Consider the following 24,064-nt stretch of genomic DNA (forward strand, 5'->3'; position numbering starts at 1 on the left):
AAACCACAGTCGTTTCCTCGACAGGCTGGCCCTAAGAAATCGGTCAAGCCCCGGAAGCAGGCATGGAGTACCAGACGTCCGGCCCCCAAGCCAGATGGCAAGCCTGCGGCCTGACGGTCCGGGCCTCCCTTTGGGGGATCCCAGGGTGGGAGGCCGCCTGCTACAGTTCGCCCAGTGTTGGTCGACTACTACGACAGACACTTGGGTTCTGGAGGTGGTTTCCCACGGATACGCCCTCTCCTTCCGGCACAGACCCCCGGCTCGCTTCTTCACCACGGGTCTCCCATCAGACCGGAACAAGGCTACGGAGCTGCGGAAGGTATTGCACACTATGCTCCAGGCTGGAGTTATAGTGGCGGTTCCATTCTCCCAGAGGGGCCAGGGTTTCTATTCAAATCTATTTTTGGTACAGAAACCCAATGGGTCATATCGTCCGATTCTCAACCTCAAAGCACTCAACAAGTCTTTGCGGGTCCCGAAGTTTCGGATGGAGACCCTACGGTCCATCATTCTGGCGCTGGAACCTGGGGACTACTTGGTGTCATTGGACATACAGGACGCTTACCTGCATGTCCCTATTCTTTGGCGCCATCAACAGTTCCTCAGGTTTGCAATCAGCAGCGACCACTTCCAGTTTCGGGCGTTACCTTTTGGCCTGGCAACAGCACCACGTGTTTTCACCAAGGTGATGGCGGTCATGGCGGCTTCTCTGCGGCTGCAGGGAGTCCGCATGTTGCCATATTTGGACGACCTGTTATTGGTGGCAGGATCTCCAGAGCTCCTGTTACGCCACTTGGACCTGACCATTGCACTGCTGCAACGGCACGGCTGGCTAATCAACTGGCAGAAGTCCACTCTAATCCCGTCTCGGAGGATTCTGCATCTTGGAGCCTTATTGGACTCGGGACAGCAAAGGATCTTCGTGACGGAGGACAAGATCTCTGCTTTACAGTCAAGGGTGCGCAGTTGTCTGCACAGCCGCCGGGTGTCCTTACACTCGGCGATGAGGTTACTGGGCTCCATGGTGTCGGTGTTCGACATGGTGGAATACGCCCAGTTTCACTCCAGACCTCTGCAGCACCTGATCCTGTCCAAGTGGAACGGGCTGACTCAGTCTCTGAAGTCCCAGACGATTGTGCTCACCCAGGAGGTTCGCCTGTCCCTTACGTGGTGGTTACAGACGACCCACCTCAACAAGGGACGTCCGTTCTGGGTTCCAAATTGGGTCCTGTTGACAACGGACGCCAGTCTTCGGGGCTGGGGAGCAGTTTCGGGTCCACACTTGTTCCAGGGCAGGTGGACGCCGACAGAAGCGGAGCTTCCAATAAATATCTTGGAACTCCGTGCGGTCTTCAATGCTCTCCAGCAGGCACAGCGGTTTCTCCAGGGTCGCCCGGTGCAGGTCCAGTCGGACAACGCTACCACCGTGGCCTACATAAACAGGCAAGGAGGAACTCGCAGTCGGGCGGCTCTCGTAGAGGTCTCTCGGATCCTGGTTTGGGCGGAGCGCAATCTTCCGGCCATATCAGCGGTTTTCATCCCGGGAGTGCTCAATTGGGAGGCGGACTTTCTAAGTCGCCAGGACGTTCATCCGGGGGAATGGTCCCTGCACCCGGACGTTTTTCAACTACTGGTGGACAGGTGGGGTCTTCCAGAAATCGACCTCATGGCGTCCCGGCACAACAACAAGTTGCTGGTGTACGGGTCTCGCACAAGAGACGAAGGGGCGTCTCTGGTGGATGCTCTGTCCGTCCGGTGGACGTTCCGGTTCGCATACCTGTTCCCTCCGGTCTCCCTTCTTCCACGGGTAATCCGGAAATTCAAACAGGAAGGAGGGACGCTCCTGTTGATAGCTCCCGCGTGGCCCAGACGGCACTGGTTCTCAGACCTTCAGGGTCTGTCCGTGGACATTCCTCTGCGGTTGCCGCTACGACCGGACCTTCTGTCTCAGGGTCCTTGCCTTCACCCGGACCTAACTCGGCTGTCTTTGACGGCGTGGCTGTTGAGACGGCCATGCTGAGGTCCCGGGGGTTTTCCAGCTCTGTGGTGCGTACCATGTTACGAGCTCGGAAACCGTCTTCCGCGAGGATATACCATCGCGTGTGGCATACGTTCTTCCAGTGGTGTCGACCGAGAGGTTATGCACCGCGGGAGTTTCGTCTGTCTCGGATTCTCGCCTTCCTGCAAGCGGGACTAGATCATGGGCTTCGCCTTGCTTCTTTGAAGGTACAGGTTTCGGCCCTATCTGTCTGGTTTCACCGTAGGATTGCTACAATCCCGGATGTGCGCACCTTTATGCAGGGTGTTCTCCGCATTCAGCCGCCCTTTGTTCCACCTGTGGCGCCTTGGGATTTGGCTGTGGTCCTGAGGGCTCTCCAAGGACCGCCGTTTGAACCACTGGGCTCAGTGGATCTTAAATGGCTAACAGCTAAGACTGTTTTCCTTCTGGCCATTGCTTCGGCCAGACGTGTTTCTGAGTTAGGGGCTCTTTCTTGTAGACCCCCTTTCTTGGTTTTTTATGGGAACAGGGCAGTGCTCCGCACTCGGCCCGAGTTTCTTCCCAAAGTTGTTTCCCAGTTTCATATTAACGAGGAAATAGTTGTTCCGGCCTTTAACTCACCGGGTCTTTCCGTGGGTGAGGCCTCTTTGGATGTTGTGCGGGCCTTAAGGACTTATGTTGACCGCACTTCTTCGTTTAGGAAGTCGGACGCTTTGTTTGTCCTCTTTGGCTTCCGTAAAAAGGGTTGGCCTGCTTCAAAGCAAACTTTGGCAGCCTGGATCCGTATGGCTATTTCTGAAGCTTATCTTCATGAAGGCCTACCGGTCCCTCCTTCTCTGAAGGCTCATTCCACTAGGTCTGTGGGTCCTTCGTGGGCAGCTCGACGTGGTGCCTCGGCAGTTCAGATCTGCAAGGCTGCTACGTGGTCTTCTGTCCATACCTTCGTGAGGTATTACAGGTTTGACACCTTCGCCTCTCAGGATGCTTCCTTCGGGCGGCGGATTCTCCTTTCTGCACAGGAGCGTCCCCACCCTTAAAGGATACTGCTTTGGGACATCCCCAAGGTATCCTGTGGATACCCTATGGACCCTGAAGTAGAAAATATGAGATATGGTAAGAACTTACCCTTGTTATCTCTATTTCTACGAAGTCCATAGGGTTCCACAGGACTCCCGCCCTGTCGCACCTGTGCTGCAGATGGGCTTTGCTCTGGTCACCGGTTTTCCGTCTCCCTCTGGTGAGAATGTGATTCTTGTATGTGTCCAGATCTTTGTTCTCTCTCTTCCTTCTCCTCCTCCGGCCTATGGCTTGGTAACTAACTGAGGTGCCTTGGCTCGGGGGCGGGGTATAGGAGGGGGACCTAGTGCATCCTGGGAGGCTGAAAGCTTAACTCTTTGGTGCCCTGCGACTGACGTCACACCTATACCCCCAAGGTATCCTGTGGAACCCTATGGACTTCGTAGAAATAGAGATAACAAGGGTAAGTTCTTACCATATCTCATATTTTTACTTTGGAACGTAAGTTAAGCAGATATAGATATGTCAAAGATTAAGTTTCACAATTTGCAATTAACATATTTCAGCAAGAATTTCTATTATGAATAAATCTGAGGTTTAAACCCGTTACCTTAAACTAACACTAATCTTCTAGAGTGCAAACAATACAATTACCGTCTGTATACAATTTTTAAACTGATATATGGCCCATATATCTAACCTCGATAACCGTCTTTTCTGCAAATTGGAGTCACAAATCGTATGCCCCCTTTTTAATAGACAAGCTCTCTCCACTGTAATGGCTTAGGCCCAATTCAGTTAAGATGGTGAGCTGAAGTTTGCTGTCTGGTTCTGAACAGTTTAGGAAGTATTGAGACAATCTAGCCCAATTTTTTGAATTTCCTGGTAACAAAATCCCTGAGGTTACTTGTACATGCACTTAGGGCCGTATTCAATTAGAAGCGCAAAGTCAGTTTCAGCTATACTTTTTCGCCGATGATGTAATTTTCGCCGGTTTCCACTTATTCTCGTGTTCAATTGTAGTGTCTGTTCGCCGGCGCGATAACGCAATGCAATGTAATAGGCAAAAAAGTTTTGCATATGAATACCCAGCGGAACAAAGTGCAGAATTGTGGTTTTGGGGTGCACCGTGGTGGGAACCACCCTGCACCCTTTGGACACCCCCTGACGCTAACTGCTTCAAAAAACCCACAAAGGACACCCCAAAAAAGCATTTTGAAAAAAATGGGCAAAAAAATGAAAGTGGGGGTACAAATTAAAAAACTAGCGAAATAGCATTTGGGGGAGTCTGCAAGTATGGGGGAGGTGTTTTTTGGATTGCAGGTGAAGGTACGTTTTTGGTGCTTTTTAATGCTTGACTTTAGCAACTTTTAAAATATGCTTGCACCCATTTCATTGTACCCCAAATTTGATGGGAATACTTATTTTGCCAAAAAAAAGTTGCAAAATGTTATTCTTCACCCCTTGCTGAAAGACGCTAAATAGCGCGCCTATTGAGACCATTTAAAAACCCCAAATACCTTTAGCAGGGCTATTCCGGGGTACCCATAGAGATCCCCCATGTCAGTGCATGTTTTGGGGGGTGTCAGGCTGATTTCCCCAAAACTGACACAACTTTTCGCCGATTTCAGTTTTCGCCGGGACCGTTTTTGCGGATTTGGAATTGAATACGGGGATAAGCGGGAACGAGCGTGGTATGTTTTCGCACCCGAAACCAGTGATGACGGCGAAAAGTCCAGCAACAGGATTTTCGCTTCTAATTGAATTACGGTCCTAAGTCTTTATTGGAGTCCTTGCAATGAGTATGATCAAGCTGCTCTATATGAAGAACACTTATTTGTTTTGTGCATCCTTATTTATACTGCAGCTCCTAATATATGTTGTGCACAAAAGATTCAAGCATGCAAGTTGTGTACCTTACTAGCGGTTCCAAATCATGTTTTAGAAGTTTCTCAAGGCACCCTGGGCCTGGGGGAGCTGGGCTGGATATGCAAATGAGCAGCATCAGGAGTACCAGGTAGCTGTCTCTTGAGCAGTCAGTAGTAGGGGGCGGCGTCTCACATCTGAGCTGCGAGTGCTTCCTATAACTGTGGCTGAGCTGGATCCTCTGACAGGCAGCAATGATTACGTAGTAGCAGGGATGCAATTGAGGAAATAATAATCTATTAAAGTAGAGAACCACTTAGGAAAACTAGAGGGACTGGGCTGCATTTACTTGTCAGCACTCACTACAAAGCCTGCAGGGCAGACCTCCCTTTATTACCTTTATTAGCCAGTAATAACAGCATACCTCCCAACATGACCCTCTCCAGGAGGGACACAATACTCTGGTCCTGGACTTTCCTGATAATTTGTGATTGGTGGTGACTCTAGAGGTGAGGCTGCAGTACAGTCCAAAATGCAGATAGGGGAGTCACACCAACTGTCAGTGAGTCCCAGCCAGTGATGTTTGGCAGTGTGTGAAATGACAGTTGGTGTGACTCCCCTATTTGAATTTTGAACTGCGCTGCAGCCCCACCTCTTACCAGGGAAGTCCAGGACCAGAGCATTGTGTCCCTGCTGGAGAGGGTCATGTTGGGAGGTATGCAACAGGCTATACCTAGGGGCCAAACCTGTGGAGCAGTCACTTAACCAACAAGGGCTTTGGGGCTGGGCTGACTGACAGGCCGGCAGAAGGGCAATGCTCTGGTACTGGAGATCCTTCCTCACCTGGCTGCTGTCACTGAGATGCAGCTCCACATACAAAGGCACAGTCGCCGTGGGCCGCAGTGTCCTGCAGTGGGGGGGAAGTTGGGGAGAGCACAAACCGCTGCTCTGCATAGCAGAGCAGTGGGTGTGCAGCAGAACAGATGCCGTGCGCATGTGCACGGCATCTGTTCTCTTGTGTACGGGCTGCCCAGCATCTCGGAGAGTGCTGGGCACACCCCCAGAGTGACGAAAACGGGGGCAGCTGTGAGGCTCCGCCCCATTTTCAGTAGACCCCCCACCCCCTTTATGCAAACCATGCCCCCTTTTTGCCTGCGCTCCCCTTCGGTGCGTGACCTGTCCCTCCTTCGGAGATTAAAAAGTTGGGAGGTATGTATATAGGGAAGCCATACAAGTTCCTTTTTTAGTACAAGAGTGGTACCACATTGTATATAAATAGATAGTCCTTGGTTGGGGTACCACACAAGTGTTCAGATTTAAACTGTCATTTAAACTGTCCACACTTTCCCTGCAACCACGATATATCATAAGTTCCCAGGGTCACCAATGGACTTAAAAAAGGATTTAATGTAAGTACAAAAATCCTCTTTTTAGCTAACATACCAACACAAGCTATATAGCAGGTGCTAGGAATCCTTGGAGGTGTGGAGAACTTACTACTTTCTATTCTAATTCTGTTCTGTTGTGTTCTAAAGTCAGTGTTACCAGCGGATTCCTGGTGGATTTGCCTTTAGTTAATAAGTAGATTGCTTATCCACTGGGAAGAAAACTGAAACTTCGTAAAAATACCCCAAGTGTTTTCATTCTGTAAAGTAACCTTGTTCCCAGGGCAGCTGTCCCATCTGCTTATCCATCATTTAGCATAGTGCTGCCTATTATTATTAACTACTAAAGCACCGTATCACAGATTCTGAGTGAAATCTGAATCCTCAGCATATTTAAGAATCCTTTATTTCTGCCTCAGTCAGTTGTATTTCTGTATGGTTCATTTCTTAGTTGGAAACTAGTCGGACCTCTATGTTAAAAAAAAAAAAAATTGCTTGTAGAAATACGTACTTACTTCTTTATAGAACTAAAAACTTGTACTAAAATGTACTTTACAATTGTTATTGTATGGAAAAGACATGGAGATATACATAATGCAGTGCAGCCCCTTATGACTTATCTTAGCCAAGTGTTGTCATAAATTTGGCTGCCGCTGAACAACCTCCGTTGTTTCAAGGGCAGCTTATCGAATCGCATTGCAGTAGTCTGTTTGAGAAACAGAGGTAGTTGAACAGCCACAAAGGACCCTGACTGATATACAATGCTGTACTATAACAATTCAAAATATGTCATGCTGCGTTACCTGCAGCAATATCAGACGATCAGCCCATTAAGGTGGCATCCATGGCCCCAAAACAATTTCTATGCCCTAATATTACACATGTTGGGAACTACAGTCTGAGAATGACTTTTATAGTCCAATATTCTATCCTAGTGCCGGTTACGCGAACTACGCAGCTGCGTAGAGCGCCAGCCAGCAGAAGGCGCTGTGGGCGGCGGTCCCCAGCGCCACAGTCCTTCCCGCACCCTAGCGCCGCCGCCACACTCCTCCTCTCCCCACCTTGGCCGACGCCACCGCCACACTCCCCCCACCCCCTCCTGAGATCCGGGTCCCCCCCTCGCAGACACTATGGGAGAGACGTCATGACGTCTCTCCCATAGTTCCGAGGAGCGGCGGACAGCAGGGGACGTAGGGGGCTAAAGGTAAGTATTGTGTGTTTTTTTTGTGTGTGTGTGCGTGGCACACTAACGGGGATTACTACTGGGGGCACACTAACAGGGGGCATTACTACTGGGGGCACACTAACGGGGGCATTGCTACTGGGGGCACACTAAGAGGGGGCATTACTCCTTGGGGCACACTTACAGGGGGCATTACTCCTTGGGGCACACTAACAGGGGGCATTACTACTGGGGGCACACTAATAGGGGCATTACTACTGGGGGCACTAACGGGGGCATTACTACTGGGGGCACACTAACTGGGGGCATTACTACTGGGGGCACAATAACAAGGGACCACTACTGGGGGCACTATGTAAAGGGCAATACTGGGGGTACTGCATAGGGGGGAACTACAACTTGGGCCACTATTTAAAGGGCACTGCATAAAGGGTACCACTATTGGGGGCACTGCATGGGGGGGACTATACTGGGGGCACTATATAAGGGGCACTGCATAGGGAAGACCACTACTGGGGGCACTGCATAGGCGGGATCACTGCTGGGGGCACTACTGGAGTCCTGCATAAGGGGGACCTCTCCTGGGGCACAAGGGCACTGCATAGGGAGGGCCACTACAGGGGGCACTGCATAGGGAGGACTACTTCTGTGGGCACTATATAAGGGGCACTACTGGGGGACTGCATAAGGGGGACCACTCCTGGGGCACAAGGGGTACTGCACAGAGGGAACAACTACTGGGGGCACTGTATAAGGGGCACTGCATAGGGGGGATCACTACTGGGGGTCTGCAGAAGGGCGACCACTACTGGGGGCAATGTATAAGGGGCTCTACTTGGGGCCTGTATAAGAGGGACCACTACTGGGGGACATTGCATACTGGGGGTACTGTATAACTGGCACTACTGGGGGGGGACTGCATTAAGGTGCATATGGAATGGAAAGTACTGTTCCCAGAGTGACGAGAAAGGGGTGTGTGTCCTGGTTATGGCTTTTTCCATGAGACCACGGCCACTTAATTTGTTTGGGCACGCGCAACAATATGCCTGGGGGCACCAAAACATATACTCGCTTAAGAAAAAATTTGGGCTAGGGCCGGCCCCGGGTTAGTGGCCTGTGGTTGGGGTTAATTTCCAATCACACTAAAGGCCTCAGTAATAATGGAAGTATTTCTGCTCACACATTCTTGAGTTGGTGAGCAAAAATATGCCTAAAGTTGGGCTTTTGGGCAGCGTGCCCAGTAGTTTGCACAGGTTTAGACGCTTTCTGTGGCTAATCCCGGCACGTCATGCACCATAAGTAATAGGCCATACATGCCAACTTTTCAATTCTCATCCCAGGGAGAAGCCTGGGGTGGAGATGGAGGTGGGTGGAGTTGGGGGCAGGGCTGGACAAGTCGCGTCATTAAGCCCCACCCCTAGCGGGAATTCACTGACATTTAAATAGGGGATGAGGCTAAATGACGTGATTCTCATAGAATTGCGTAATTAGGCCCCAGTCCCCACGCATGTACCCGCCAATCGCCGGTTATATTCTCCACATTCTGCCCACTTCACTAGGAAGTGGGCAGAAAGCAGGAGAAGTGCCTGCCCTTCTAGGGGTGCGGGGGGGTTTCCCGAAAAATCGGGAGCCTCCCGCAACTTCCGGGAGGGTAGGCATGTATGTAATAGGCGCATGTGGCTCTTGCACCCAACGACACCAACAATTGAATATCTCCCATCACTTTAGATGGGGGCTGCAGTTGAGAGACCTCAATTGAATTCCCCACTAATAGTTATGTTTTAAGTTTTTTTATGCAATCAAATCAATAGATCCATATTTGTTACGTGACTTGTTTTAATAAATGTTCTATGATGAACTACTCCCCAATCATTTAAAGAAAACATCTAGCAAATATCAAACAAATGGTTAGGTACACTGTCCATTTGCCTTCTAGTTTTGGAAGAGGGGCAGGATTTCCAAATTGGTTAACACTCACCTAAAAATGCTTTGTCTATTTTCCTGTGTAATTTTGGGGAAAAAACACAGTACATGCTAGATATTTGTTGTATGTTCCGTCGTTGTTCAAAAGCTGGGGCTCTGCCTATGTGACCACATTACATGCAATCTAACCCAACTTTTCCCTACCTAGTACCTCTATGCATCCATTACTGGGGCATGTTTAGTGTGGTTGGAAAATATCCCTAGTACCTCTATGCATCCAGTCCACCTATTTCTCCACCAGTGTTTGCAGTAATCGTAATAGAGCAATGGTCTCTTCCCTTTATCTCATGGCCTTCACACACTTATGGGTCTATTTATTAAATAATATTGTGTGATAAGAGTACCAACAAATATCTAGTATCCCCCAAATGTTAGTACAGGGGACTGCAACAGATATCAGAGATCTTTGCTGAGGTTCCCCTGTGTTTGATTGCAAAAGCAGCCCCCATAGGTTTCTATGGAGGCTGCTTTATTACTGTATTTACTAAGCTTCAGAATGTGAAGCATTGCAGAGCTTGGCAGTAGCACGGCTGGCCCCAGGCACTGACAATAAAGTGATCGCTAATGCCCTCATTTTACTTTTAAACATCGCAAAGAAGGGCACCCGGCCCTGCATGTGACTCTTCATACATCCAGGCGGTACATCATTTCTTATTGCAGCTATAAGCAATTATAGGTATCGGGCCTAAAAAACGATAATTACTAAATGGGCCCCTACAGAGTTTAGTGTTCTGTTCAAATGTTAATAAATGGAGAGGGAATTGTAAAAATGGATTATACCAAGTCTTAGGAATACAAAATTAAATTCAATCTTGCATTAAAGCAATAAACAAATATAGTATAATCATCATACTATTTATTGCATACATGCAAGGTTGAATTTCATTTTGTATTCCTTAGACTTGGTATTAGTAAAACAATAGTATACTCCCCTTTAAATGAAAAAATAATAACCATATTTATTTTATACTGCCTTAAGTTTATAAGGTAAAAAAAAAACAATTTTACAGGGTTGGATATGGAATAGGCCATCTTAGCTGCCTTTGTGATCTATTTACTAAGCAGTGTTAGGAGACAGAGTGAAAAGTGATAAGATGCCAGCCAATCCGCTCCTAACTGCCATCTCACAGGCTGTGTGCGAAAAATGACATTTGGGAGCTGATTGGCTGGTACCTTATCACTTTTCACTGTCTCCTAACACTGCTTAGTAAATAGACTCCTTTGTTTTTTAAAAAATTACATCTTCTATTTAGGACTGGGTGGAAACTATGTAATAAGAAGGGGCAGACAGTTTTTTTTACATTATTGGACTCATCTATCGATACTTTGCCGCTAACAACTAAAACGCAAATTCATGAGAGTTTGCACTAGACTACCTGGTACCTTACTTGGGTTGCAGCACAGGATCCCCCTATTCGCTTTTAGTGGGTGATTGTTTTTGGACCGATGTGTATTGTAATGCCTCAAACGTTTTATAAAAAAAGTAAATAAAACATAGGGCTTAAGTAATTTTAAAAGGGAAGTGTTTTTGAAATGAAACAATAAAATTGTAAAGCGGGGGTTATTCATTTATATACCTTTTGTGGTCAATACTCCAGTGTTTGGAGGCATTCCATATTATTTAAGTATGAAGCTATTTAAAATGAGCGTCCCTGTGTTTTCTGTCACATAAGAGGACCGCATTGCTTTTTATGGTTATTGCTCAAATGGGAAATGTCCCAAGTTGAGAAAAGTTTAGCAATGATAGCTGTCATGCTGTTTAGACATTGTAGCCTATAGGCTACATGTTTTCATCTGTAAGGTAAATGGAAATAATAATTGCACACCTTTAATGTTTTGAGCTGCTTCCTTCCTATAAATAACAGGAAGTGAACAATATAGGTAAATGGGAGGCGCTGTGTGTTTAACGTGAATTAGAGGGTGTGACGTATAATAGTATGTCGCAAAATGGTTGAAAAAATGATTGAAAGAATGTAAATATGTGGTATATTTCATGCTTATAAAAAGATGTGTGTGAGAAATTTGCTAATGAGTGAAATGGCAGTCACCAAAAATACAATATGAAGAAAAATTATATATTTTTTTAAACTCTTAAAACCTACTTCTAAAAGTATAAAAAAATGAGTGGAGGCGAAAAAAAGAATTAAAAAAACGTCAATTTGATTCCTAGGAAATGTACCATAGGTATATAATGTTATAGCTCTTTTTGTGGGATGGTGAGATAGCACTACAGCAACAGGTATCTCACCACCCCACAAAAAGAGCTATAACATTATATACCTATGGTACATTTCCTAGGAATCAAATTGACGTTTTTTTTACTTGTTTTATAACTTATTTATTTTTTTCATATTGTATTTTTGATGTTTTCATCTGGTTTTCTGCAGAGAGGGATCTCTGGATCCTCTATGGCAGGCTATACTTGCACATCTGCGGCTCAATTGCCTTGCATGTGCTGTGTCTGAACCTGGCAGTAAAGTGATAACGTAAGCCAGAGGTTCCCAAACTCGGTCCTCAAGGCACCCTAACAGCCCATGTTTTAAGGATATCCTTGCTTGACCACAGGAGATTTAATTAGCATACCTCCCAACTGTCCCGCATCCAGCGGGACATTCACGTTTTTTTGGGACTGTCCCACCTGCGTGCCACAGTGTCCCGCGGTGGGGGGGGGATTTGGGGGAAGCATATGGGGTATGCAGAGCGAGAATAGATGCTTTATCTATTCACAGTCCAGGGGAAAGCCCGGGGGCAGCCCAGCATCTCGAAGATGCTGGGTATGCCCTTTCTGTTGTAAACGGGGCGTGTCGCTAGGCCATGCCCCATTTCCATATAAGCACGCCCCCTTTCCATGTAGGCCATGCACCTTTTCGGGGACGTGCGCGCCATGTCCCAAGTGGGGCTCCTCAAATGTTGGGAGGTATGAATTATTACCACAGTCAGTTTGATTTAAACTCGGTCCTCAAGGCACCCTAACAGCCCATGGTTTAAGGATATCCTTGCTTGATCACAGGAGACTTGATTAGTACCACAGTCAGTTTGATTTAACCAGCTGTGCTCAAATCTGGATATCTCTAAAACCTGAGCTGTTCGGGTGCCTGGGGAACCACAAATGTAAGCAATACTTTATGGTTAGGAAAAACTTTTAATGTCTTTATAAAAATGAGATACTACCTGATTCAGAGGTAGCAGCTAATTATGCTAATTCCACAGCCGATTGGATTCGGCCAGAGACATGCATCGGCTGTGACTCAAATCTGCCGATTTGTGTAATAAGTAGCACCCTGGGATGCACATTGGTCACACCATCGTACATTAGAGCAGCACTATGGTTGCTCAGAATAACAGTCGTAACATGGGCACTAGTGCAACTGCGAAAAAGAGAGTGGCTGGCCGTAACACACCCATGTCTAGCTATCCATCCCCATTATCACCCAGGAACACACGCTGAAATTGTCTCTCTGCATCCAGCTGCATGCCCCCGGCGGTATCTACAATGTTGTATGTGTAGTACAACTTAAGCTACATACACACGTAATGATTTTTTGTCCAACCATCCAACTAGTTGATTGGTTGGAATGTAAATCTGGTAAGGTATAAAAGCAAATGACAATCAGCAATTTGCTCCCAAATGCCTGAAAATGGACAAAAACTGTTGTTTGAACAAATTCTTTAGATCAAACATTTAACAAACTTGTCTGACGACCATTTTCATCTGTTTTCTGGCATTTAGGAGCAAATTGCTGATCATCATTTACTCCCATACGTTACCAGATTTTCATTCCAACCAATCAACTAGTTGGATGGTTGGACAGAAAATCTTTACGTGTGTATGCAACATTAGATACATGCGCACATTGAAAACATCGCCCGCTTCCGCCCAAAATTGACACTATGATCACCTCTGAATCAGACCTACGTTTCCAGGAATAAAGTAGCAAAAGGGCCGTATAACATATCGTCTACAAGATCAACAAATCAGTTAATTATATGCTGTTCAAACGTAATCACTGGTTAGAATTGTCTGTATACTATTAAAGAAAATACGGTCCTGAATTTTTATGTCCTGTGCAGCATATTTTATGCTTGGCTATCATTAAAACCATGTACTTTACTGTGGGAGGACATAAAGGTGTATCTTTGCAGTCAATGAACGTATATTTTATCTTACTACATGCTAGCCTGAAGGAATCAATATATCCTCTATGATAAAGAGAGCTGCATTTGTTCCACAATAGAACATATGAATCTAGACTTATATCTAAAGTGTATTTATATTAATTGATCTTGGCATGTTTTTATTTAGCAGGTTTTATTAATTTTTTTCTTCTTCTTGCCAGCACGAATCCCAAGAAGGAGTTTATACATTTGCAGCAAGATTAAACGTCCCTTTTAACATTGTTCAAATACCATGAGATTAGTTTCCAAGGAGACCAAAGGCGGTTGCTATGGGCACCAGGGGCCCCGGAATTAGGATTGCGATTTTTTTTTTTTTGTTTTTCTTCAGCCCAGACACTCAATTAATATCTAACTAGAACACTAATATGGTTATTTTAATAAACTGTGTAAAATGTAATAGCATCCTGGAATTTGGGGCTTGAAGAGCAGATTTCATCATACATCCTTTAGTAGCAATAAACGTATTCTGAGGGAAAAAATTATATGAGTTTAACATGCTTGTTATCTTTGTGTGAAACCCAGTGCAGCAGAAACATATTGGGACTATAAATGTGACCAATGTCAGTTTCTGCAACTGGAATGAACCAAATTCATTCTTAATAGATGTAAAACAAGTTTGTCATATTGTGAATAAATATTTTGAATGAATTACGATCTTAGTAATTTCTGCAAATGCTCTTGTGTGACGTCAGGTACCCATTGTTTCGCAGATGCACAGTTTTATATATGAATTTAAAGGACAAAATTGCAGTCTGTGGGGTTTTAAAAGTTTACGACCTCCGATGAGAATGGTTCAGGGGATCTGGCGCATTCTAGGCTGAATGCGAATAGGCTTGTGAGTTAGTTTACTCTTTCTTCCACAGAAAAAAAAGTATTTTTATCTGGGATGAGGTTATTTAAATGAGATAAAGGGGTGGTGTCACGTCTGTAGCAGAAGTATGGGAAACTGCAGGCCTTAGTTGCTGGAGGAAGCGGAGACGGGGGGGCCTGGATATATGTTCTCCTCATCCACAGATCTTGGGTGTTGGCGAGACCTGGGCAGAGGTGTGGAGCCTAACCTACAGGATGATGTTCGCCAGTGACCCCTCAAAGCAGGAATTTGGGCTTAGCTGCACCCTGCAAGCAGGTCGCGGTCCTTTGTCCAGGTACCCAAGCCCCGTGGGAATGGAGACATAGATAGCAATGGCCCTGGGAGGAAATGCCTAGAACAAGGCACTTAATAATACTTTCCAATAACAATGTTAGGACACTTGTAGTATAGGAAGCACGCTGGTAATTGTGCACTCAGGCACGGAGATCACTAGGAATGTTTGGCACACAGGCAGAGATGTAAACTCACGGTTGCATGGGAGGTCACTAGAGGTGTAGTGACACAGGCCGGAATGGTAAGCACTCATGCACGAAGAATCACCAGAGACGTTTGGGCACACAGGTGGAGGTGGTAACACACGGCTGCACGGAGAATCACCAGAGACGATTGGGCACACAGGTGAAGATGGTAGCACACTGCTGCACGGAGAATCACCAGAGACGTTTGGGCACACAGGTGGAGATGGTAACACAATGCTGCACGGAGAATCACCAGAGACGTTTGGGCACACAGGTGGAGATGGTAACACACTGTTGCACGGAGAATCACCAGAGACGTGAGGCACACAGGTGGAGATGGTAACACACTGCTGCACGGAGAATCACCAGACACGTTCGGGCACACAGGTGGAGGTGGTAACACACTGCTGCACGGAGAATCACCAGAGACGTTTGGGCACACAGGTGGAGATGGTATCACACTGCTGCATGGAAAATCACCAGAGACGTTTGGGCACACAGGTGGAGATGGTAACACACTGTTGCACGGAGAATCACCAGAGACGTGAGGCACACAGTTAGAGATGGTAACACACTGCTGCACGGGGAATCACCAGACACGTTCGGGCACACAGGTGGAGGTGGTAACACACTGCTGCACGGAGAATCACCAGAGACGTTTGGGCACACAGGTGGAGATGGTAACACACTGTTGCACGGAGAATCACCAGAGACGTGAGGCACACAGGTAGAGATGGTAACACACTGCTGCACGGAGAATCACCAGACACGTTCGGGCACACAGGTGGAGGTGGTAACACACTGCTGCACGGAGAATCACCAGAGACGTTTGGGCACACAGGTGGAGATGTGAAGACACACTGCTGCACAGAGAATCACCAGAGACATTTGGGCACACAGGTGGAGATGGTAACACACTGCTGCACGGAGAATCACCAGAGACGTTTGGGCACACAGGTGGAGATGGTAGCACACTGCTGTACGGAGAATCACCAGAGATGTTTGGGCACCCAGGTGGAGATGGTAACACCCTGCTGCACGGAGAATCACCAGAGACGTGAGGCACACAGGTAGACATGGTAACACACTGCTGCATGGAGAATCACCAGAGACATTTGGGCACACAGGTGGAGATGGTAACACACTGCTGCACGGAGAATCACCAGAGACGTGAGGCACACAGGTAGAGATGGTAACACACTGCTGCACGGAGAATCACCAGAGACGTTCGGGCACACAGGTGAAGGTGGTAACACACTGCTGCATGGAGAATTTACCAGAGACGGGAGGCACACAGGTGGAGATGGTAACACACTGCTGCACGGAGAATCACCAGAGATGTTCGGGCACACAGGTGGAGGTGGTAACACACTCCTGCTGACACAATGGAGCAAGAACCTGTACCGGGAACTCAACTAATAGGCACTAGGAGACAACCATTGTTCAGGCAACTTCCTGTAGCCTGTGAGCCGAATATATACCCGGGAGAACCCTTTGATAGGTGCACAGCATCTGCTGACTACTCACCTATCCTGGAACGGAGATACTGTCACATGGGCAGACTGTCATGGCGGCGCCCATGTCAAGAACTCCGATCCCCGGCAACGGACCGCCCGCAGTCTTCTGCATGCAGGGAGAATACTCAGCTTCTCCCCCGCCGCCGCGCCAGCCACTCGACCGCCCGGGATGTCAGAGGAAGCCAGCGGGACGGTAAGGGAGTGCCGATCCCCGGCTGAACCCTGACAGGTGGTGAAGGCACATATAGGGGAGAAAGGTAACCTGGCTTTGCAGGAAGGCACACAGATTTTTTCATTTGCAATTCTTGGCCAGATACTATATAACACTGGCTGACTCAGGTTTTTGAACAGATCAGATATAACAATATCCACTTTACTTTCTTTGACTTCATTGCCCAGTTTAATTGTATGGAGCTAGTTTTCCCTTTTCAATGGCTGATTTGTGGGAATATCTGTAGTGGCAACATGGTAGAATATCTAAGAGTATGGACAAGTTCCTTCTGCTGTTTGATGAGTTTCTTGTAAAGTGAGTCCAAATCTCTTTGTATTCGAAGTCACAAGCTTTCTAACAGCTGTATGTAGCACTGGCATGTGGTGTAGCCTGTGGGCTCCCAAAATAATCCAAATAAACTGTTTGTTGGGTATTTATTTAAATTAGGGCACAGTTTGCTCCTGAGGCTTCTCCTATTGTAGTTTCCTTGTCCACTCTTTGAATAACCCCAGAACAACACAAAAGGGGGGAGATGTACTAAGCCTTGGAGAGTGATAAAGTGTAGAGAGGTAAAGTACCAACCATTCAGCTGCTCACTGTCATTTTCAAACACAGCCTGTAACATGGCAGTTAGGAGCGGATTGGCTGGTACTTTATCTCTCTCCACTTTATCACTTTACAAGGCTTAGTACATCTCCCCCAAGTTTGTTCCTCGTTTGTGAGCATGTGGAGTAAATATTGGCTTGCTCATATGCGTAAATATGTGGGTGCATATCTAAAACCTTGCCTTTTATTGTACTATATGAAGAGAGGGTTATCAAGCTACATTAGTTATCACCGTTGCTTTCAAGCCTGTCTTTAATAACTTTATTGGATGACATTAGAGGGCATTTACCTACTCTGAAGGAATGCCCGAAAAAGTCCTCCCAGACTCCCGGGAGAGTGGGCCTCCCTCCCAGATTCCACTTCTCTTTTTGGCATCTATTTACTAAGTCTTGGATGGAGATAAAGTCAACGGAGATAAAGTACCAGCCAATCGGCTTCCCACTGCCATGTCACAGGCTGTATTTGAAAAATGTCAGTTAGAAGCTGGGTGGCTGGTACCTTATCTCTGTTGACTTTATCTCCACCCAAGGCTTACTTAAATAGACCCTTTTTGTGAAGTGTGCAGGGCCATGATGATGCAAATCACATCATCACATGCTGACATACACATTCAGACTTCCCCTATGGGATCTCCTGTTGGTAAGGTGCACATATCTTTATACAGCTGCTACAATTTTTAAGAAATTATTAGAGATGGGCGGGTTCAGTTTTATTCGGTTCTTATCGCCAAATTATCGCAAGTTCGGATTCGTTCAGATTTCTCTTATTGGCTGTCCAAAACACATGATAGCCAGATAGCCAATATGATGCCGTTTTTGAGATCCGAACATATCCGAGTAAATCTGTAAAACCAAACCCCACATCTCTAGAAATTATATTGAGCAGAGTTAAAAAATTGAATAATGGAGACAAAAACAAAGAAAAAAACAGAAAAAATTTACCTCAGCAAGTAGAAGCTTTTCTACAAAACTGGTTATATCACGGTTGCTTTGTTGTTTTAACCTGTCTATTTAGGCTTGGACTGATGAATTGCTGCTACTTAGCTATTCCATTCACAGACTACTCGCAGACTATTCTGTGGCAGTACCAGGGCTAATGCTGAAATTGATAATTTTTTGAACATGCCGTATATTCAGTTGGCAGATAATCAATATCTTCCTTCGTGAAGATAAATGCCAAGTTTATAAACAAAATTTCATATCATCCTATCACTGGGCCTGAGCAATAAATCATCCAGATCTGCTCAGTATGGATAACCATGTGTGTGGCTAAACTGAAAACTGATCCTGTCACTTAATTGTCAAGATTGGGTGTGTTTGACTACCAACAATTTTCTACTAAATTACTTACCTTCTCTCTTCTTCTCCCTCTCCACCTATTCCCTCAATTCTATCCCCTCCCACCTCCGTCACTTCCTCTCTCCTGACATCAGTTTCCACCTAGTGTTCTTCAACCTATTGCTTGGTCTGGTACCTTCCCCTCCTCCTTGTCTAATCCAATCTCTCTCTCTCCCTCTCTCTCTCTCTCTCTCTCTCTCTCTCTCTCTCTCTCTCTCTCTCTCTCCTCTCTTTGCTCTGGTACCTTCCCCTCCTTGTCTAATTCTCTCCTGGTGAGGCTTGTCTACAACTGCCTCACCAGTTTTTTTTCCTTTCATGCCCACCTCAACCTGTGTTAATCTGGATTTAACTTCTTCCACTTCACTGAAACCACTCTCAAGATCACAAACTATATACTCACTGACAAATGTTGTAGCTTGCAGAGAGGGTCTTACATCGATAGACTACCCTCTTCTGCAAACCCTATATTATGTTGGCCTCTGTGACACCATCCTATTTACTGCCTCCTTTTCCAGCTGCTTCTTCTCTGTCTCTACTTCTGATTCCTTTTCCTTTACCTGACAGCACCCCTCAGCCCCTTTTTTCCTCTTAGTAATCTTATCAGCTCCTTTTGCCTCCGGTACTACTTCTGGTTGGGAATCCCAAGTTTGTTTCTTCTCGTCTATCTTCCTCTCTTCTCCATTTGTCTATCTGCTAGCTCCATTTGGATGTCCATGTGCTTTCTCAAACTTACCAAGTCCAAATTGGAACTCACTATCTAACGCTCCCATAATACTCTCACAATCACTCCACTGCTTATCCTTTGACAATACAACTCTCCCCTCTGTTCATGCTTACAAAAGTATTTAACCCCTGCTGACCAGTACTTGATAGAAACTTTTTTTAGAAACAGCTTTAAGTTTGTTGGTGTAAGTTTCTACCAACTTTATACATTGTTTGAGAGTGATTATTGCCCATTCTTCCTTGCGGAGTTGCTCCAGGTTCTTCAGGTTGGTTGAATAATTTACAAACAGTGCCACAGATTCTCATTTCGATTGAGATATGGACTTTGACTTGGCCATTGTAGAACATTCACCTTGTTGTTGTTCAACCACGACAGTGTTGCTTTGGTATTGTGCTTAGAATCATTGTCCTGCTGAAAGGTGAACTTTTGCCCAAGCTTTAGTTTTTTCTTGCAGTATCTCCCTGTATTTAGCACCATTCATCAGACTTTTAATTATAACATAGAAACATAGAATTTGACGGCAGTTGAGAACCACTTGGCCCATCTAGTCTGCCACATTTTTAAACATTTTTGCTTGCCTTTAAGTCACCTAAAATAGTGACTCCTAGATCCCTTTCCTCTTCAGTAGTTTAAAGTATAGTGCTATTAATACTATATTTAGCCTTTGGATTTTTGAGACCCAAGTGCATGATCTTGCATTTTTTTGGCATTAAACTGTAGTTGCCATGTTCTTGGCCATTCCTCTAGTTTACCTAGATCATCGATCATTTGTTTTACCCCTCCTGGTGTGTCTACCCTGTTGCGTACCTTTGTGTAATCTGCAAAAAGGCATAGTTTTCATTCAATACCATTTGCAATGTCACAAATAAAGATATTAAAAAGCACTGGTCCAAGTACAGATCCCTGAGGTACTCCACTGGTAACATTTACCTCTTGAGACTGCACTCCGTTTTCTACAACTCTCTATTTCCTATCCTGCAGCCATGATCTTATCCATTCAACTATCTTTGTATCCAATCCCATGCTTTCCAGTTTATTTAACAGTCTGCGATGTGGAACAGTGTCAAAAGCCTTACTAAAGTCTAGATAAGCTATATCTATGGCCCCCCCTTTATCTATTTCCTTAGTCACCCAGTCAAAAAAGTCAATAAGATTTGTTTGACATGATCTCCCCCCAGTAATTCCATGCTGTTTGGGATCCTGCAAATTGCTGGATTTGAGATAATCTACGACTCTTTCTTTTAAGAGTGTTTCCATCAATTTCCCTACTACTGATGTAAGGCCCACTGGTCGGTAGTTGCTTGCCTCTTCCTTGTTTCCATGATGACATGTCCGTACTGAGGAAAAGCATCCCCTCATGATGCTGCTAATACTTCACTGTGGGGATTGTGTTTGCTGTGAAATGGGCAGTGTTGGGTTTGTGCTACAGATGGCATTTTTGAATTGAGGCCAAACACTACATTTTTGTCTGACCAAAAAACCTTATCCCACATTTTAGCTGGGCACTATAATGTTTTCAGGCAAACTCCAGACGTGCTTTGATGTTGTCTTCAGTAATGGCTTCTTTCTAGCCACCTTTCCATACAGGCCAATTGTATGCAGAACTGTTGATATGGCTGATTGATGCACCGTCACTCCAGTCTCAGCTGCTGAACCCTGTAGCTCCTTCAAAAGTAATAATCGACCTCTCTGTGGTTTCACTTACAAGTCTCCTTCTTGCTTGGACACTGACTATTGAGGGGCGGACTTGTTTAGGCAGTGCCTGGGTGGTATTGTATAACAATTTCCTCACAATTGATCCACCAATACTCACTCAATCACTTGGATATTATTTTGTAGCCTTTTCCTATCTTGTGCATGTCTATACTTTTATCTTTAATTTTCTTATAATGCTATTTAGTCTTCATTATCACAGCCTTCCTTCAGATTCACTGTATGACTAGTTCTATTTAATTAGGGAGTCTTATTCATAAAAGTTGACATTATTTAATGATTCACAAATAGCCAGTTGTTATTGTAATATCTGTGTAAACTTGAAGCTTCCACAGCACTGGGATTGAATACTATATACTAAAGATCAGTTTCTCAAATCCCCGTCCTGCTAGAGTTTCCGGGATCAATTGTAAGTGCTATTATTGTGAAGTGTAAAAGTCCGGGAGCAACTACAGCTCAGCCATGAATCAAGCTCGTATAACAGGGTTGCCAAATTCTGAAGTGCTTAGTATCTAAAACCTTTCTGTCCTTGGGGGCAACAACTCACTACTGAATTCCAAACTGCCTCTGGGAGCGACATCAGCACAAGAACTGCTAGTTGGCAGCTTTATGGATTGGATTTCCATGGCCGAGAAAGATTCTGCCATATTCTTTCTTTCTCTTAAATTTATACAATTTAATGTATCAATGTGCGCTGAAAGGTGTAGCCACCTGTCGCACATATATAACCCCCAAACACACCTGTGGCATTCTTTCTACAATGGAAATCAAAAGTTATGTTGGAAGATCTTTCCAACACTGTAGCAGATGTTCCCACAAATGTGGTGCACTTGTAGGCTGCTTTTGGTTTCATCCTCCTGTCCAGTTTATCCCAAAGCAGCTCAATGGAGTTTAAGTCTGGAGACTGTGCTGACCATTGACCAACTACTGTAGGCATAGATCAGAGGCTATTGCACGGCGCTGTAAAATGCTGTGTAGCCTTTTTGGTTGAGGGTGCCAGTTACTCTATGCAAGTCACAGACACTGCTTCCTGCAAAACCACTACATTTCCTCCTTGTTTGACAGTTGGGGCCTGAATCAGAGTCACACGCTGCCTCTGGCAATTTTCTTGATACTGAGACGGCCTCTTGCAGCGTCTTGCTACGATGTATTTCTGCACAGTTCATCTTTAGATGCACTATCGAACACACCATCGAAACATTCACCAGTCCTATGGCAGGTGCAGTTTCTCTGTCTGCATATAGCTTCTTGTGTGAGCGCTGTGCATCTGTGGACACAACCGCTTACAGTGACATGTCCACGTCTGCTTTGCCACCCCCCTGTTACCTCCTTAGTATGCCAGCTGAAATCCACAGACCCCCGCATCCAAATCTGTGCTGCATCTCCGTAAGCTAACAATCGGGACACATTTGATGTGCGACTCAGACACAGAAGAAAACATGTCAGCCATTTGTGTAGATATTGGCATAACGTACGACGCTGAATGAGGCCTATGGTATCACAGCGGTTCATTTATTAATAGCAAAACATGGGGTGTTTTGCTATTCAAAGCATTGCCCTTCTCAAAGCCGTCACTTATTAAGTAAACTCCACACACTGACGAACCATCCTTTTGTTTACTCGATGGCGTATATAAACCCTGTGTGATAAATCAAATATTTTAAATTCTAATTCATGGGCCCATTAGACCTTGTTCCAGTCTTTAGTAGACCACTGACTGTGCATAAGGACCAGACAAGTCTCTATGTTATTGCTGCAGAACAGCTGTAAGTTCTAAACCCATTACTTGTTCCCAAGTTTTCTGTATTTGCTAACCTAAACTTTTTTCTTAACCTGTAGCAGTTTACCGGTTACCTTTTGTACCGTGCTTAAAATTTTAATATTCAAAAAAACCTGGGAAAAATGGGGGGATTGCTGTCATTTTGTTGCCACATATGTCGTTACAACATTGGAACTGTTTCCCAAAATTGCTGCCTGTATAGAGCATGTGTGTTTAGAAGTAGTATAGTTTTTCTAGAATTACAGATGAAAGTCGAATTCAAGCTAAACAGCGATGACACTACAATTGGCCTCCAGCCAAATACTATTATTCAGCTTTCAGCTGTCTTTACACCAGCTGTAACAACAATTGAAGATTATATTGCTCCTGCTGCTGCAGTTTATTATGGCAGTGCTTTTGGATTTTATTTTACTTCTAATCCAGCTCTAATTGTTCTACCAGTCCTTCTAAAAATTGTGAATCACCTTTATGTCACTATGGGAGATTATTTAAGTTTTTGATCTAACATTTATCAACTATAAACCCTTCTAACCCAATTTATTTATTTATATGTATTTTTTTAGCCATTCATTTTCTATTTATGCTACATATAGGAGTAGAAAAATTAGGAAAATAGGTTTTTAGTTACAGGAAGGTGCAATAGGTGGGGGAAGAGGCAAGGCTATTGGATATTTTACACTAAAATAAAGGTGTATGATTATTCCTGTTTTAGTTGTTGTGCAGAGAGGAATCTGTAGCAAACAAATAATAATTCAGTGTCTACATATGATCATTAATGCCACATTTTTATTCTAGAAGAATATGGCCCTGGCCGGAAAGCAATATGAAGGACCCATAAACAACTCAAGAAACGATATGTGGATTTCCACTGTTCACAATGGAAAAGATGAAATTATCACAAGCCTTGTATCTGCCTTAGATTCCATGGTAAGTTCCATTTTTAAAGGAGTGCTAAACATAAATTTGACACGTTGTACAATATTAATAACAATCATTGTTTTAAGGAGAATTAGATTTTTAGGTATTTTGTGATGATAAAAGTTTGCACAAAATTCTTCATAAAACGGATTTCCTATAATAAATGCACTTACTGTATTTACTGAAATTGCAGTTTTTTTTAAATCCAGAGGGCTGCACTCACTGGGCCTGATTCAGAGCCGCTCGCAAGCGGCCGCTCGTTCGCTCTGAGCGATGTTCGCACAACTGCGCATGCTTATGGGTCGTAATGCGCATGCGCA

General features: G+C 45.1%; 1 protein-coding gene across 4 annotated transcripts in view; it reads left to right on the plus strand.

The window, feature by feature from the left end:
• Positions 1-24,064, plus strand: part of GTF2IRD1 (GTF2I repeat domain containing 1) — a 128,211-nt gene that overhangs the window by 27,441 nt on the left and 76,706 nt on the right. For 3 of the 4 annotated variants that reach the window (XM_088445896.1, XM_088445898.1, XM_088445899.1), the window contains exon 2: positions 23,622-23,753. In XM_088445896.1, the coding sequence (XP_088302022.1) occupies positions 23,628-23,753 (126 nt within the window). In that variant the 5' untranslated portion in view covers positions 23,622-23,627. The remainder of the gene's footprint in view (positions 1-23,621; positions 23,754-24,064) is intronic. The other variant, XM_088445897.1, reaches the window with a different exon arrangement.

This window comes from Taudactylus pleione, unplaced genomic scaffold (genome assembly GCF_031769625.1).
Source record: "Taudactylus pleione unplaced genomic scaffold, aTauple2 ptg000391l, whole genome shotgun sequence".
Lineage (NCBI taxonomy): Eukaryota > Metazoa > Chordata > Amphibia > Anura > Myobatrachidae > Taudactylus > Taudactylus pleione.